This window comes from Melopsittacus undulatus, chromosome Z (genome assembly GCF_012275295.1).
Source record: "Melopsittacus undulatus isolate bMelUnd1 chromosome Z, bMelUnd1.mat.Z, whole genome shotgun sequence".
Lineage (NCBI taxonomy): Eukaryota > Metazoa > Chordata > Aves > Psittaciformes > Psittaculidae > Melopsittacus > Melopsittacus undulatus.
The window spans coordinates 101,236,240-101,251,582 of NC_047557.1; the positions used below are offsets into that span (position 1 = coordinate 101,236,240).

At 60.1% G+C, this 15,343-nt stretch overlaps 2 protein-coding genes across 2 annotated transcripts; both read right to left on the reverse strand.

The window, feature by feature from the left end:
* Positions 1 to 9: 9 nt before the first annotated feature.
* Positions 10 to 5,022, reverse strand: MVD (mevalonate diphosphate decarboxylase). Its single transcript, XM_034072879.1, has 10 exons — positions 4,912 to 5,022; positions 4,421 to 4,491; positions 3,565 to 3,679; positions 3,092 to 3,238; positions 2,815 to 3,014; positions 2,111 to 2,185; positions 1,705 to 1,923; positions 1,507 to 1,622; positions 1,325 to 1,433; positions 10 to 531 (listed from the first exon to the last, which is right to left on the reverse strand). The coding sequence occupies exons 1-10, from the start codon at positions 4,967 to 4,969 to the stop codon at positions 451 to 453; spliced, it is 1,191 nt and encodes a 396-aa protein (XP_033928770.1). The 5' UTR covers positions 4,970 to 5,022; the 3' UTR covers positions 10 to 450.
* Positions 5,023 to 7,638: 2,616 nt separating this feature from the next.
* On the reverse strand, positions 7,639 to 15,252 carry RNF166 (ring finger protein 166). Its single transcript, XM_034073216.1, is given in 8 exon segments — positions 7,639 to 10,062; positions 10,942 to 11,049; positions 11,577 to 11,691; positions 12,046 to 12,158; positions 13,336 to 13,492; positions 15,038 to 15,119; positions 15,122 to 15,209; positions 15,211 to 15,252. Coding segments are annotated over 8 exon segments (771 nt in total). The 3' UTR covers positions 7,639 to 9,996.
* Between the last annotated feature and the right edge of the window lie 91 nt (positions 15,253 to 15,343).

Genomic DNA, 15,343 nt, shown 5'->3' on the forward strand with positions numbered 1-15,343 from the left:
GGTGCTGAGGCACTGGAATGGGTTGCCCAAGGAAGTGGTGAATGCTCCATCCCTGATGGTGTCAAGGTGGGGTTGGACAGACCTTGGGTGCCATGGTTTAGTGTGGGGTGTCCCTGCCCATGGCAGTGGGGTTGGAACTGGATGTTCCAACTCTATGGCTCTATGACAGGGGCCACATGGGGTGACAAAGGTTGTGCAGGAAGACAGGATCAGCCCCAGCCTGGCAGGCAGAGCCATGAGGACAAACCAGCCCTGTCTGTGTCCCCCACTCCAGCATCACCTATGGATCCTGGGCACCCCAGAACAGCACTGCAGGTCTATTTCCTTACAAAAGGGTAAAAACCAGCACCGGGGTCACAACCAGCCCAGGGCTAGGGACAGCTTCGCACCAGGGTGGCACCGGCAGAGCCCCCTGGCACATCATGGTTGTCCCTGGTGGTGGCACCGGGCTCAGGCTGTCCGGCGGGGCAGCCCATCTGCTCCCAGGAGGTGCTGGCTGGGGTCATCCAGGAACTGGGGTCCAGGGCCAGGCTGTGGGGCAGGAGAGGGGTTAAGGGTACCAGGGAGCTCTGATGCCTATAGGATAGCCCATTGGGGCTGGGGGACAGCTCTGGGCCCCACAGACCTCAAAAGGGCACCCCACGGGTCATGCCCATGTCTAAGGATGGGGCCAGGGAGAGGGTCCCGCACACAACCCTCAGGATGGGGACAGGGATGGGAATGGGGTCCTGGGGATGGGGATAGTGGCTCATGCACAACCCTGCAGATGGGGACAAGCTCTCACACACCCTCACCAGGATGGGAATGGGAATAGGGTCCTGTGCACTCTTGGGAACAGTGGTGGGGTTCAACACACAACTCTGAGGATGGGATAGGGTCCTGTACGCCCTGGGGCATAGGGATGGGGTTGTGTGTACCTCTGGAGATGGGGTCCTACAGACACCCCTGTGGATGGGGACAGGGATGGGGTCTCACATAACCCCCTGGAAACAGGAACAGAGTCCTGTACACCCCTGGTGACAGGGATGGGGTCACACACACACCCCTGGGGATGGGAATGGGGTCCTGTGGACCCTTCAGGACAGGAATGGTGTCATGTGCATCCCTGGAGACAGAGCCTTGCAGATGGGCTCTCATAACCCAGGCATGGAAATAGGGTCCTATACACCCCTGGGGTCAGGGACAGGGTCACCCACAGACCCCTGGGGACAGAGATGGGGTCTCATGCACAACCCCGGGGGTGTGGATGTGGATGGGATCCCCTACCCAGCCCTGGTGAAGGGCAGACAGGCTCCCCTGCCCCACACTCCCCCCAGCCTCATACCTTGGTGTGCAGGATGTACCGGACAGCCCCCGGCACTGGCTCAGCCACCACGGCTGAGAGCAGCTCCTCCGGCAGCGAGGCTGAGCTCACAGGGAGCCCACGCACAAACCTGTGGCACAGCAGAGCCATCAGCCCCAGCCCCAGCCCCTGTGCCCCACAGCGACCCATGGCATCACCCTTACTGGTCCCCGTTGGTGGCAGGGGGGAAGCTGCGTCTCACCACCTCCACAAACTCAGCCACAGTGTCAGCCAGCATGAAGATGACGGCGTTGGGGCCGGCATCAAAGGTGTATGCTACCTGTGATGAGATGAGAGCCAGCATGGGGTGAGGGACCACAGCACTGGAGCACACCCAGAGCCCATGGGGTCAGCGTGGGTACCTTGATGCACCCGTGGTGGGCATTGAAGCGGTGTACTAAGGCGATGATGTGCCGTGAGATGTCATTGAGGTAGAAGATAGGGGGAAAGGTGTCAAGGCAGGTGGCATGGAACTGGTTGCTGTCCTGCATGGTGAGCTTCCCAAAGCCCTCGAAGTCTCGCTCACGGATGTGCTGCACCATCAGGGCCAGGCGCTCTGGCACCACCACCTCTGCGCGGTGCTGCCATGATTAGAGCCGTGGTCACCCCAGTTTGGTGACACCCACAGCACCCACATCACCCTGTGGGGTTCACTCAACAACCCCCATGCTCCCTCAGTGCTCCTGAGCATGAAATACCATGCTAAGGGAACCAGGACCCCAAACCCTGCCTGCAGGCAGCTGTGCTGGGCAGGATTGAGCTCCCTACCTTCAGCAAGGGGCTGGTGTCCACGCTGGTCTGCATCCCTGCTGTGCTGCCAACCTGCTTCTTCTCACCACTGACCTGGTGGGGGCACAGACAATGGGATATAACACCCATCAAGAGCCCCCATCCCCAAAAAGGGGCATCCCCTGATCCCCAAGCCCCAGCAAAGAGCATCCCCTGATCCCAAAGCCCCAACAAGGGGCATCCCAACCCAGCCCCAGCAAGAGGCATCCCCTGATCCCCCGCCCCCATCAAGCAGCACCCCCTGATCCCAAAGCCCCAACAAGGTGCACCCCCTGATCCCCCCAGCCCCAGCAAGGAGCATCCCCTGATCCCCCAGCCCCAGCAAGGGACACCCCCTGATCCCAAAGCCCCAGCAAGGGGCACCCCCTGATCCCCAAACCCCAGCAAGCAGCACCCCTGACCCCCACAGCCCCAACAAGGAGCATCCCCTGATCCCCAAGCCCCATCAAGCAGCACCCTGTGATCCCAAAGCCCCAACAAGGGGCATCCCCTGATCCTGAAGCTCCAACAAGGAGCACCCCCTGATCCCCAAGCCCCAGCAAGCAGCACCCCTGACCCCCCCAGCCCCAACAAGGAGCATCCCTGGATCCCCCATCCCCAGGGTCATCACCCACACAGTGTTGGGGTGCCCCATCACCAGGGGGTGATGGTCACAGCCACACACCCCATCCCCAGCCCCTCACCACCAGGACGAGGACCCTGAGCTCAGGCCAGTGTGTTTCGGGGGCCACTTGCTCCGCGATGCTGTCCCTGCCATCCGGCCGCTCTCCCCTCTGCCATTGCACGAAGCCCCCCATCATGCTGCGGCAGGCACTGCCAGATCCACGCCGTGCCACCTCCGACAGCTCACCCTCCACACCATACAGCCGTGCCAGCGTGGACACTGCGGGCACGGGGACGGGGTCAGGATGGTGGGGACAGGCCTGGGATGCGGTGTCCCCCGTGTCCCGGCTCACCCACCCAGGCAGGCGTAGCCGGCAGCAGAGGATGCCAAACCGGCTGCGGTGGGGAAGTTGTTCTCGGTGGCAATGTGGACCTTGTAGGAGAGGCTGAGCGCAGCTGTGTCCTCTGTGCTGCTGCCACGGCGCTTTCGGGCCAGGCGACGCACTGGGAGGGATACAGGGAGGAAATGGGGATGCAGTGGATGGGATGGGATGGGATCGGGGACACTCACCCTCCCGCAGGCACTGTGAGGGATATAGGGAGGAACTGGGGATGCAGTGGGGAGCAGTGGATGGGGTGGGATCGGGGACACTCACCCTCCTGCAGGCACTGTGAGGGATACAGGGAGGAAATGGGGAGGCAGTGGATGGGATGGGATGGGGGACACTCACCCTCCCGCAGGCAGGCACTCTGAGGGATACAGGGAGGAACTGGGGATGCAATGGGGAGCAGTGGATGGGATGGGGTGGGATGGGATGGGGGTCACTCACCCTCCCGTAGGCAGGCCTGCAGCCGGGGGTGCCCCACATCCGCCTCCTCCCCATTCAGCCATAGCCGGTCCTCGGTGAAGTCCCTGCTGGCGGCGGCCGTGGTGGTGGTCTTGAGCTGCAGGGACATGGGGGTCAGTGTGGTCGGGGGGTCCACAGCCCCCTGCATGGGATGGGGGACAGAGGGACCTGATCCCGGTCCTGATCCCATCCCATTCTGGTCCTGATCCAGGTCCTGATCCCATCCCAGCCTGCTCCTGATCCCGGTCCTGACCCCATCCCAGCCTGCTCCTGATCCCATTCCAGCCTGTTCCTGATCCCAGTCCTGACCCCATCCCAGCCTGCTCCTGATCCCATCCCAGCCTGGTCCTGATCCCAGTCCCGATCCCATCCCAGCCTGGTCCTGATCCCGGTCCCGATCCCATCCCTGCCTGGTCTTGATCCCGGTCCCGATCCCATCCCTGCCTGGTCCTGATCCCGGTCCTGACCCCATCCCAACCTGGTCCTGATCCCGGTCCTGACCCCATCCCAGCCTGCTCCTGATCCCGGTCCTGATCCCATCCCAGCCTGCTCCCGATCCCGGTCCTGACCCCATCCCAACCTGGTCCTGATCCCGGTCCTGACCCCATCCCAACCTGGTCCTGACCCCATCCCAACCTGGTCCTGACCCCATCCCAGCCTGCTCCTGATCCTGGTCCTGATCCCATCCCAGCCTGCTCCCGATCCCGGTCCTGACCCCATCCCAACCTGGTCCTGACCCCATCCCAACCTGGTCCTGACCCCATCCCAGCCTGCTCCTGATCCTGGTCCTGATCCCATCCCAGCCTGCTCCCGATCCCGGTCCTGACCCCATCCCAACCTGGTCCTGGTGCAGCGTGACGCTCAGGGAGGAGTTGATGGGCAGGATGAGGTCATTGTCCCGCTTGCCCCCTGCAAGAGAGAGCAGAGCACAGCTCAGCACCATCACTCAGCATGGCACAGGATGAGAGGGGTTTGAGACCATCAACCCCAAACGTTATCCCACTGCCCCACAGCACTGAGGCCTCGTCTCCATGGGGTGTGAACCCGGTGCCTGAGCACCCTGTGGGGCAGGAATTGTCCCTCAGCTCTATGTAAACCTGCCCTGGTGCAGTTTGAGGCCGGTTCCTCTTGTCCCATCCCTTGAGATCAGAGCCCAGACCCTCCGGCTCCATCCTCCCCTCAGGCACTTGGGAGCCATGATGGCGCCGCAGGGCACAAGGCCTCGGCCTGGCACGGCTTCCATCGGCTGCCTTGGCACGGCCCCCCCGCACCTCAGCTCGCTCCCAGCCCGGTCCCGGTGTCGGTGTCGGTCCCGGTGCCGGTACTCACAGTACTTGATAACAGCGATGTTAACGGGAGCCGTGCAGGTCACCGTGGCCACCGCCATGGTACTGAGGGCACAGTGCGGGCGGCGGCGAGCCCTACACCGCACCGCTCACGTCATCGTGGTCTGCGGGTGGTTCTCGCCTCTCCATTGGCTGATGAGGCAGCGCCCGGCTCCTGGCAGCCAATGGCAGCGATCGGACCACGGTGAGGCTCCGCCCCACTCCTCGCCCTGACGGCGCTGGGATAGGCGTGCGGGGGAGCCATCTTCGAGTCGGGAAGGGGGAGCGCATGCGCAGTGGCGGTACTGCGGTGCCAGTGCCCCCCAGTGCCCACCAGTGCCCCCCAGTGCTTCCAGTGTCCCCCAGTGCCCTCCAGTGCTTCCAGTGCTCCCAGTGACCTCCAGTGCTCTCATTGCCCCCAGTGCTCTCAGTGCCCCCCAGTGTCCCCAGTGCTCCCAGTGCTGCCAGTGCTCCTCAGTACCCCCAGTGCTCCCAGTGCTCTCATTGCCCCCAGTGCCTCCCAGTACCCCCAGTGTCCCCAGTGCCTCCAGTGCTCCCATTGCCCCAAGTGCTCCCCATGCTCCCAGCGCTCCCAGTGCTTCCATCGCCACCAGTGCTCCCAGTGCTCTCATTGCCCCCAGTGCCTCCCAGTACTCCCAGTGTCCCCAGTGCCCCCAGTGTTCTCTATGCCCACCGTGCTCCCAATGCTCCCAAAACTGCAAACCCCCAGCTCCCCAGTGTTACCGCAGTGTTCCCCACTCCCTCATTACCTCCAGTATCCCCAATACCCCTGCTCCCAGTTATCCCAGCACTGCTCCAGTGTCCCCAGTGCTCCCAATACCCCTATACCACACCCCATCCCAATGCTCGAATATCCCCACTGCTCCCTGAATGCTCCCAGTGCCTTCACAGCCCCCCGTGCTTCCAGTATGCACTGTACCCCCATATCCCAGTGCCCCTTCACTGGGCCCAGTGCCCCCAGCATCCTTCCAGTGCTCCCATTCCCCTCTCAGTGCTCCCAATACCCTCAGTACAGCAGGGGCTGGGTGGCCCCATTCACACTTATGGGCACCCCCAACCCGGACCCATTGCCTGTGTCACCCCCCTCCTGTGGTCACTCATTGCAGCTCTGGGTGTTGGGGGGGACATGGGTGACACTGTGGGGTCCCCTCGGGGGCAGGTCAGGGGTCTCTGGCCCCATATCCCGGTATTTATAGGTATTTTCCATGGGTGGGAGTGGAGGACCTGGCATGTGGCTATTCCGGGATGTGGAATTCTTTCCCCTCAGCTGCAGGACCTGATTTAGCAGCAGGGATGCACATAGCAGCCTCCTCTGGCACCCACCTAAACCAGCCTGGTACAAGGGTCCCCACCACCATGTACTGGGGTACTGGGGGCCATAGGGATGGCAATGGGACCCCTGCGGTGGGGATAGTGCCACTGTCGTCATCCAGACACTGGCCATGCCATAGGGATGCTCAGGGCCACTTGCAGGGTGTCCTTGTCCCCACCATCTCTGCCATCCCAACCCCATTCAGCCAAGCCAGACCCCAGCATGGAACCAGGGGTCTCTGCTGCATCTCCCTCCAGGCTGGAAGCTGTGGGGATGCAGGACAGGAGGAAGATGCCCTACAGGACACATAGATGTGGGGATGTAGGACAGGAGGAAGATGCCCTACAGAACACATAGAGGGTCCGGCAGTGGGATTCCAGCTGGATACTGCTCCAGGGCTGGTGGGACACGATGCTGGTTGAGTGGGGAAAGCCATGCCAGCAATAGGGAACACACTTCCACTGCTCATGTGTCCCCACACTGTGTCCCTGTGTTGTGTCCCTGCAGGCACCAGTGGGTGCCATAAGGACCCAGGGCTCATTAGCATGGGGCCAGCTGCTTGCAGGCCCAAGGGACAGCACTGGGGACAGTCATGCCCCTAAGTGCTGCCACCACAAACAGGATCCCATTGCCTGTAGCATCCCCATGGCATGAGGTGGGACAGGATGGAGCAGACCCTCGGCTAATGGGGACCCCCAACACCCCTTCTCCCTGCAGGCACAGGCAGACACTGTGCTGGTGGTGGCCACCACTGCATGGCCATACATCCATCCCCTCTGCTGCCGTGTCCTCCTGGCCCTGGAAGGCCTCACAGGGGCTGTTTGGGGAGCAGATAAGGGGGTTCCTCAATGTGATCAGCCCTCACCATCCTGTCCCCAAGGCTTACACTGGGGGGAATGGGAGCACTGGGACAAGGGTGAACCCCTGTACTGCTCCAAAGGGACACAGGCTGCTCCCTGGATCCGTCCCTCCTCACTGCAGGGATCGGCTGTACAGAGCCTGTGTCCATGCAGAACCCCAATGGGGCTCGGAGCCAGGACACCTCCCTGGGATACCCAGGGAAGGAACACCCGACCTGGTGCCCTGGCCAATGCCAAGTGTGTCACCAGGGACAGGACGTGGTGCCAAGCACCCTCCCCATGTCCTGCCCTTGGGTGCCAGGGGATGGCAGGACACAGCTGGGATGTGATGGGGGGATCCCCCAGCAGGTTTGGCAGTGCCTGGATCTGGGATCAAACAGCATCACTATCAACAGGAGGTGACAAGATAAGGACAAAGCTGCAAACCCAACCCCTGTGTTTGGGAAACAAGAAGCCCAAGAAGCCAGGATGTGGGACACCCACCCCATGGCCCCATCCCGCACCCCAAAGCCACTGATGGCACAAGGGAGACCAGGGGTGGATGAAACTGCCTTTATTGAGAAAAATGGTTTGCTACAAATACATTATTGATCTGATTCATCAAAAAACAGTAAAAGTTCTGGATATGCAAAAAGTCACGGGGAACACATGGACGAGCCACGGCGGCATTCCCGGCGCATCCCGGCCGGATTGGGCCCATGGAGAGGCAGGAGCTGCCTGTGCAGTGCCTGCCTGCGCCTTAAAGTGCTTTACAAAAGCAGCTCTTGCTCCCCGGCTCTGTGAGGCAGAAAGGAAGAGGAAGGAAGGAAGGAGACAAGAGGTTAACAGTGCTGTTCCAGAGGCAGGGAGCTCCCTGCAAGTGAGTCAATGGGGGCTGCTGCAGGCTATGGAGGGTCCCAGTTAGGGATGGGACATGGAGACCCTCTTGGGTCCCTTTGGAGACACCAGTGCTCTTCATCCCACCAGGGCCATGTCCCTGGCTGGGCAGGTACCAGCAGTGCTGGTAAGAGAAGACCCCATCCCTCCTTGCTAGCAGAGCAGAGCAGCTCCAGTGCTTTCCCTGCCCTCTGCCATAGGCTCTGCATGCTCCTCACGGAGCTGATGGCACAACGGGGAACCCACAGCCCCAAACCACCCAGTACCATTCAAATCAAAGGTGAAAACCAGTTCGTATTGCTAGAGCAGGGCTGGAGCCTCGGATAAACCAAGCAGGGACATGCACAGGGACTGCTCTCCCAAACCCTCACCATAAGGTACTGTGCACCACAGCTCCTTCACAGAGAGCCCCAGTCTGATCCAGTCACTGGTGAGACCCCAAAGAGCAGCAGGGCCCCAGCACAAAGCTCCTCTCCCCAAGCACCAGTGAAGACTCTTTATAAGGGACATGATTTCTGCTGCACAGGGGGCATGCTCAGGCTGGCAGCAGCACAACCAAGGCCTGAAGGTGGAGATCCCACTTCCACCCTCTCCTGGCCCAGCAGAGCAAACTCCACCAGCAGCAGGCACGGAGGGCAGACAGGAAGGGGACACGAAGAGAACAAGTCACTAGGATACTATGGAGCATCTCTTGGATCAACATCTGCCCAAGTGTGCTCTATTCCCAAGGAAAAGAAGATTCGATCCCCTATTTCAGGGGGACAAGATGCCCAGTGCTGGGGATAGGATCCAGCACAGGCAGACATCCCCCCTGCACACCCATCACCCAGTCTGGCTGCTCCATAGTGAGTGCCAGCACCCCACAACTAACCTGCCTGCTCCTTCACAAACCAAAACCACCCTGCAGTGCTATGGAGCAAAGCCTGCAAGGGCTCAGCCATCCCAAGCCTGACCACAGGTCCTGGGCAGGGTTAGCAGCTGCTGGAGAGCACAAGTGATGCTGCAGCTCCTCAAAAAGACAGCCTGAAGAGGCAGTCAATGAGGTGCTGCTCTGACCCAGCGTGTCCTGTATCACAACATGCCAACAAGGGAAGAGAATCGACCAGAAATAGCCAAAGGGGACATCCAGGTGCATCCATCTGTCTGGGGTCCGGCTGATGCCTCCCACCTGATTTCAAATCCACAGTGTGTTTGTGTGTATTTTGGGGTATTTTTTGTTTTAAAAATAGACTTTCTTGATAATGTTCCATAAAAATACTCTTGTCCTCAGTGTCGGATATTGCAGTGTGAAGTTAACAGCTTCTGTTCCTGCTCTATAAAACGTGGAAAAGGCATCACGCTGATTCACATAGAAAAACACAAGAACTCAGTATCACAAGAGCCGGTACAAAACAGGAAAGGTGAGAGTTTCACTGGATGCTATTGCTGTGGACTCCTCCGAACCCATTGTCAGCATGAGTGCAACAGTCCTGCCCTGGGATTCAGCCTGGCCTGGGCAGCAAAGGAAGCAGCACTGGGGATGGGACAGATCAATGTCTCTGGTAATAACCTTGTAGAGTTTCAAAACCCAAAGGATGCTCCGTGCTATTTTCTTCCTTTCCCCAAAGGACATGGATGATTGCAGGTTCCAACTAGGGTATTTCTGCATTAAATGCATCCAGGTTTGACGTACCTATTCAATTGCAACAGAGAGCATGAAGACAAACTGTGCCAAAAAGCATCTAATAATAAATAGATCTGGACACAGGTATATACTCTGTATATGGGTATGAAATGCCTAATGGAGGAACGATCCCATCCCTCCGGAGCCGACTCCTCTCTCCTCCCTGCATGAAGTCTCTGCTCACTCACCGGTCCAGCTTGACATAAGGACACTCCACCTTCTTAAACAAGGTGGGATGTGCAGAGAGAGGAAAGGGAAGAGCAGCAGCAGTGGGTCTCCAGGGGGTTGATAAGCTCCATGCCTCCCCAGTGGGAAGGCTGAGTGTGCAAAAGGGGGTCCGATGCTCCCCAGTCACCCTCAGTTCTCAGACAGTGACAGTGCCAGGGCTGCCTGCAATGCTGCCTCCTCGTCAATGTTGTAGTCCTAAAATCAGAGAGGGGTGGTCAGAAGTGGTACAGCCAGGACACAGATTCTACATCAAGCATCAAGGAGTCCTCCCTGCTCTTTATGGTGACACCAAGCCTCCTGCTCCTCCGGCACAGGAGTCCCAGGAATGCTGTGCTGCTTGGGGCATCCTTTCTGTCCACAGTCCCTCTTCAGCCTGTAATCTGCCAACACCAGCCCTGCTCTTAGACATAGTGGAGGGCAGGGACGAAATATGCCGATGCTAGCAGCTGTGGCCAAAGGGAAAAGCTTCCTAGCAGGGTCACAGGTTTCTCCATCACTCCAGTTTGGGTTTATACAACACAGTGATCGCTCCCTAAATGGGGATATTTCTCTCTAAGCATTTGGATGTTCCTTTCCCTGACTTCTAATGGCCTTGCAATAAAGGCACAATGCAGACAAAACCTCCCCTCAGTCGCTGCAGCCAGGTCTGGGCAATCACACCCCTACTCCCACTCAGGAAGGGTAAGCAGCTCCCCAAGAAGGGATCCATGGACACCGCTCACCTACAGCAGCCAGAACCCCCCCCAGCCTGGGCTGCTCCCCTCCCACTGCTTGTGAACCCTCAAAGAAAAGGCCTTTGTGTTACAGCTCCTCAGGGGATGAGTTCCATGGAGCACACAGAAACAGCTCATCTTCATGGTGCAGTAACATTTTCCTCCTCCTTCAGAGAGGTTTTCCTGGTGTGTCTGATGAGGATCAGTTTGACTTATTCCAGAGCAGAGGGGGAGCTCAGACCCACAGCTGTGGGGTCTCCTGAGAGGGGCTACATGTGCCTCCCACAAAGCCTAAAGGAGGATCTGTCCCCTTCCCCTCCAGGATGAGGGAAAATGATCCCGTTTCAGCTCAGGTACTCACCACGAAGGTGTCATAGGAGAACTTGTGCCTGTGGAGGAGGTGCTGGAGGAAGTTGGCACTCTTGTAGCTGGGGTCCCCCCAAGGCATGGCTGAGCAGACCGGGCACACCTGCAGAAGGCAGGGACAAAAGAACCATGACCAACAGGCACAGACCCTTCCATCTCTTATCTCCTGAAGACAGGAGTAGTGCTCCCCCTGTGGGAGGGATATGCAGAGGATGTGCTAAAATGGGGGTCCCTCACCCCCCAAGCAGACCTCTTGGTGCACAGAGCCTCTGGCACATGGCCCAGCCTGCTTTTAGGACACTGACAAGTTACATATGCATGTGAGTGCCTCTGAGACAGTGATAAAGCTACAAGTTCCCTGCCTTGGTCAACCCAGTGTGGATGGGGAGAGGAAATCCAGCACCACCCAGGTTGACAGCACATGGGGATGGAGGCAGCTCATCCTAGAAAGCCTCTTAACAAAACAAACAGGGGCAGGTCCCCACCTCCCATCAAAGGGATCTAAAACAAACTAAGCCAGCTGAAAACACAGCTCTGCACACCGGTGGCCTCGGATGCAGCATCAGCTATGGTGTATTTGGATTTGAGGAGTTATCCCACACAGAACCAGCCCCTCCCAGTATCACTCACCACTTTGTTGGGGTCGTTACGGTGGTTCTCCATGCAGTGCTTCACCAGCTCCTGCTGGTCCAGGTTCCGGGCCCCACAGTATGGGCACACGAACGTCGAGCGATTGGGAATGTTGCTAAAGAGAGCAAGGATGAGTTCAGATCCCCCAGGAAAGGACTGGATTGACTCTGTCCAAAGTAAACCAGCCACCCCCTGTGATATCCAGGCATAGCAGAAACCAGCCCAGCCTGTTCCCACCCCAGCTGCAGGCTGAACCACCCTGGTTTGCTTGGTCCTTCCTCCCACTCCACACTGAAACACAGGGCAGAGAGGGGCTGCAGGTGACAGGAGGGAAACGGAGCTGATGTTTCTCCCTCTGGTTTCCCAGAGGAAAGTAAACCCCATGCTTGGATTTTAGGGCCTGTAAGGGACCAGTGTGATGGTGCAGCCCAAGGAGGGACGCATTTCCTTACCCAACACGTGGCAGTACCTGGGAATAGGCTGGGACGTGGGGACAACTGGAACGAACTTGGGGCAGTTGGCCATCTGCTCCTGCACCTTGGTGCAGGACGAGACGTGAGAGCGCATCTTTGCAAGGGTCACCTGGAGCACAAGGAGAGAGGAGACGTTCCTGTCAGCTTCCAGACAGTGCTGGAGCCTCTGCCACAGCTCAGGACAGCAGTTTTGGCCAAGCAGGGCAAACACTGTGCTGTGCAGGATGACCCACACCAGTGTGGGGACGCTGCTCCAGTGTGTTCTTCTTCGCAGGACAGAGATGTGGGGCCAGGTGCTCACTGCACATATCCCCAGAGGTCACACACAGACACCAGGGCTGTGTTATTACATCAGCTCCATTTTCCTTTCCAAAGGAGGCACTGCTGACAGGCAGAAACCCCACATTGCTCTGACCCTGTACAGGACTGTCCCTGGGTCACAGCCAGGCGGATACAAGATCCCACAGTTAACAGGAGCCAGGAAACACATCAGTGGAGACACACCATAAATCACAGCCAGTCCTGGAGCGTCCCAGACCAGACTGCCCCAGCCATGCTGCTGGTTCAGCCTCCCCACAGCTGCTGGGATTGCAGCACCTTAAGCAAGAGCCACATCCTTACCCTCATTTGGAGCAGAGCTGGTTGCCTCAGCCTCTCCTGTGTTGCAGGAAAACCTCAGCCTGCTTTTGAAGGTCCCCACTGTCTAATAATAGCTCCAGTCTGCTGACAAAGGCAGCTAGGAGAGAGTGCCTTCATCTCCATGCAGCCCTGCTTGCCTGGCTCATGGCAGCAGCAGTGACAAGCAGGGGACACCAGACCTCATGGGCACAATGTGGGGCCACACTGAAGAGGGGACACCCTCAACAGAGGCCCCCACAATCCCAAACACCAACAGCAAGTGATCTCCAGCTGTGTGATGGGCAGCAGGATGGGTACGGGCAGCAGGATGGGTACGGGCACCAGGATGGGTACGGGCAGCAGGATGGGTACGGGCAGCAGGATGGGTACGGGCAGCAGGATGGGTAGGGGCAGCAGGATGGGTAGGGGCAGCAGGATGGGTAGGGGCAGCAGGATGGGTACGGGCAGCAGGATGGGTACGGGCAGCAGGATGGGTACGGGCAGCAGGATGGGTACGGGCAGCAGGATGGGTATGGGCAGCAGGATGGGTAGGGGCAGCAGGATGGGTACGGGCAGCAGGATGGGTACGGGCAGCAGGATGTGTATGAGCAGCAGGATGGGTATGGGCAGCAGGATGGGTATGGGCAGCCTTCCCCCATGAGCTTTACCTTCTTGCTGCAGCCTCTGCAGGGAGCCTTGTAGGACGAAAGCTGTTTCTCCACACTGGAAGCCTTCTCCACCTTCTTGGGATCGAAGGGCATGCGGCACAGCGGGCACAGAGGGGATGGCACTTGCAGGCAGGGCTGCAGGCACTCCCCACAGAACCTGGGGGCACAGAGAGGGGCACTGAGCAACCTGATATAGGGAGGAGAAGGGGGACCCCAGCCCCAGGACACCCCAGGGATCAGCATCCCCACTGGGAGAACTGGGAGCGGGTGCATGGGGGGCAGGCACTGCTGAGGCACAGATAATGCTGCTGCTGGGACCTGAGGCTGGGAGTGGATTTGAACAGAGCCAAACAACAGCTGGTGCTGAGCATTGAGGCCATGCAGGGATAAAGGCAGTGAGCACATCAGAGCCTGGTTCACCTCCTTTCAAGGTCCCTATGCCTGCAGCAGCACGGATGAGGAATCAAAGCAGCAGAGAGGAAGCACAGAAAGGGACCCCTGGGCATAAGGCAAAGCAGCTCCGGCCCCACAAAGCCAATGGCCACAGCATCCCCATTGCCTCCGCTGCCAGCCCAGCTCACATCACCCACAACAGGGATGAGGGGCAGCCACAGTGCCCCTTGCCCCACACCATTGCCATCACCCCAAATGTGCTGGAGATGGGGGGAAGAGAGAGGCCATACAAGGGGAGATGCCCCAGGAACAGGATGGGGATGGGGGAAAAGGTGTCCCCAAAAGGTTGTGGGGACAACAGACCCCTGCTCCCCAGGGCAGTGCTTCAGCCTTTCACCATGTACTGGGGGCAATGGGAGCGGTGCACAGCACCTGTGGGGTCAGGGCAGGATTCCCATCAGGATAGAGCAGGGCTGGCACTGGGAGCGGGGGGGGGGGGGCACTGGGAGCAGGGTGTGGGGGGAACTGGGAGCAGGGTGTGGGGCACTGGGAGCGGGGGGGGGGGGCACTGGGAGCAGGGTGTGGGGGGAACTGGGAGCAGGGTGTGGGGGGCACTGGGAGCAGGGTGTGTGTGGGGGGCACTGGGAGCAGAGTGTGGGGGGCACTGGGAGCGGGGGGGGGGCACTGGGAGCAGAGTGTGGGGGGCACTGGGAGCAGGGTGTGGGGGGCACTGGGAGCGGGGGCACTGGGAGCAGGATGTGTGTGTGGGGCACTGGGAGCAGGGTGTGGGGGGGAAACAGGCTTCAGGATGGGGGCAAGACACCCGGTGCTGATGGAGCTGCTGCGGGGGGACCGGTACCGGGATATGGGGCAGGCAGAGAGTGCCGGTACCGGGATATGGGGCAGGCGGACAGTGCCGGTACCGGGATATGGGGCAGACGGACGGTGCCGTTACCGGGATATGGGGCAGGCGGACGGTGCCGGTACCGGGATATAGGGCTGGCGGACGGTGCCGGTACCGGGATATGGGGCAGACGGACGGTGCCGTTACCGGGATATGGGGCAGGCGGACGGTACCGGTACCGGGCTGAAGGGAACAACGGGGGTCCCCACAGCGGGATGGGACCGGAGGGCCGAGGTCACCGCACCGGGATGGGGAGGTGGGGACACCGGTACCGGACATCGGGGACCGGGTGTGATGGGACCGGACCCCGGTACCGGGACGGGACTGGTGCCGCCCGTGTCACGTGACAAAGGCCCCGGACGGGCCCCGGTGCCCCCCCCTCCGCCGCCCCGGGCCCCGGCTCACGTGTGTCCGCATCCCGCGATGCCAACGGCCCGGTGGAACACCTCGAGGCAGATGGGGCAGCTGAACTGCGCCTCCAGCGCCTCGGCACCGGTGCTACCGGTGGTTCCGGTACCGGTTGTACCGGTGTTACCGGTTGTACCGGTGGTTCCGGTTGTACCGGTACCGGTACCGGCACTAGGCCGCTGCGCCGCCGCCACCAGCAGGCTCCGGAACATGGCGGCGGCGCTGAGGCGGCGACGGAGCCGGGCCCGGCGCCGCGCTGCTACGTCATCGCCCTGCGCCGGGACGGGACGGGAGGGGCCGCGG

Bases quoted from the DNA above. Each gene is read 5' to 3' on its own strand.
- MVD (XM_034072879.1), bottom strand. From the start codon at position 4,969: ATGGCGGTGGCCACGGTGACCTGCACGGCTCCCGTTAACATCGCTGTT. The intron at 3,015-3,091 runs GTGGGTGAGCCG...CCGTGCCCGCAG, and splicing joins TGCCGGCTACGCCTGCCTGG to TGTCCACGCTGGCACGGCTG. The intron at 1,924-2,110 runs GTAGGGAGCTCA...TAATCATGGCAG, and splicing joins ACACCAGCCCCTTGCTGAAG to CACCGCGCAGAGGTGGTGGT.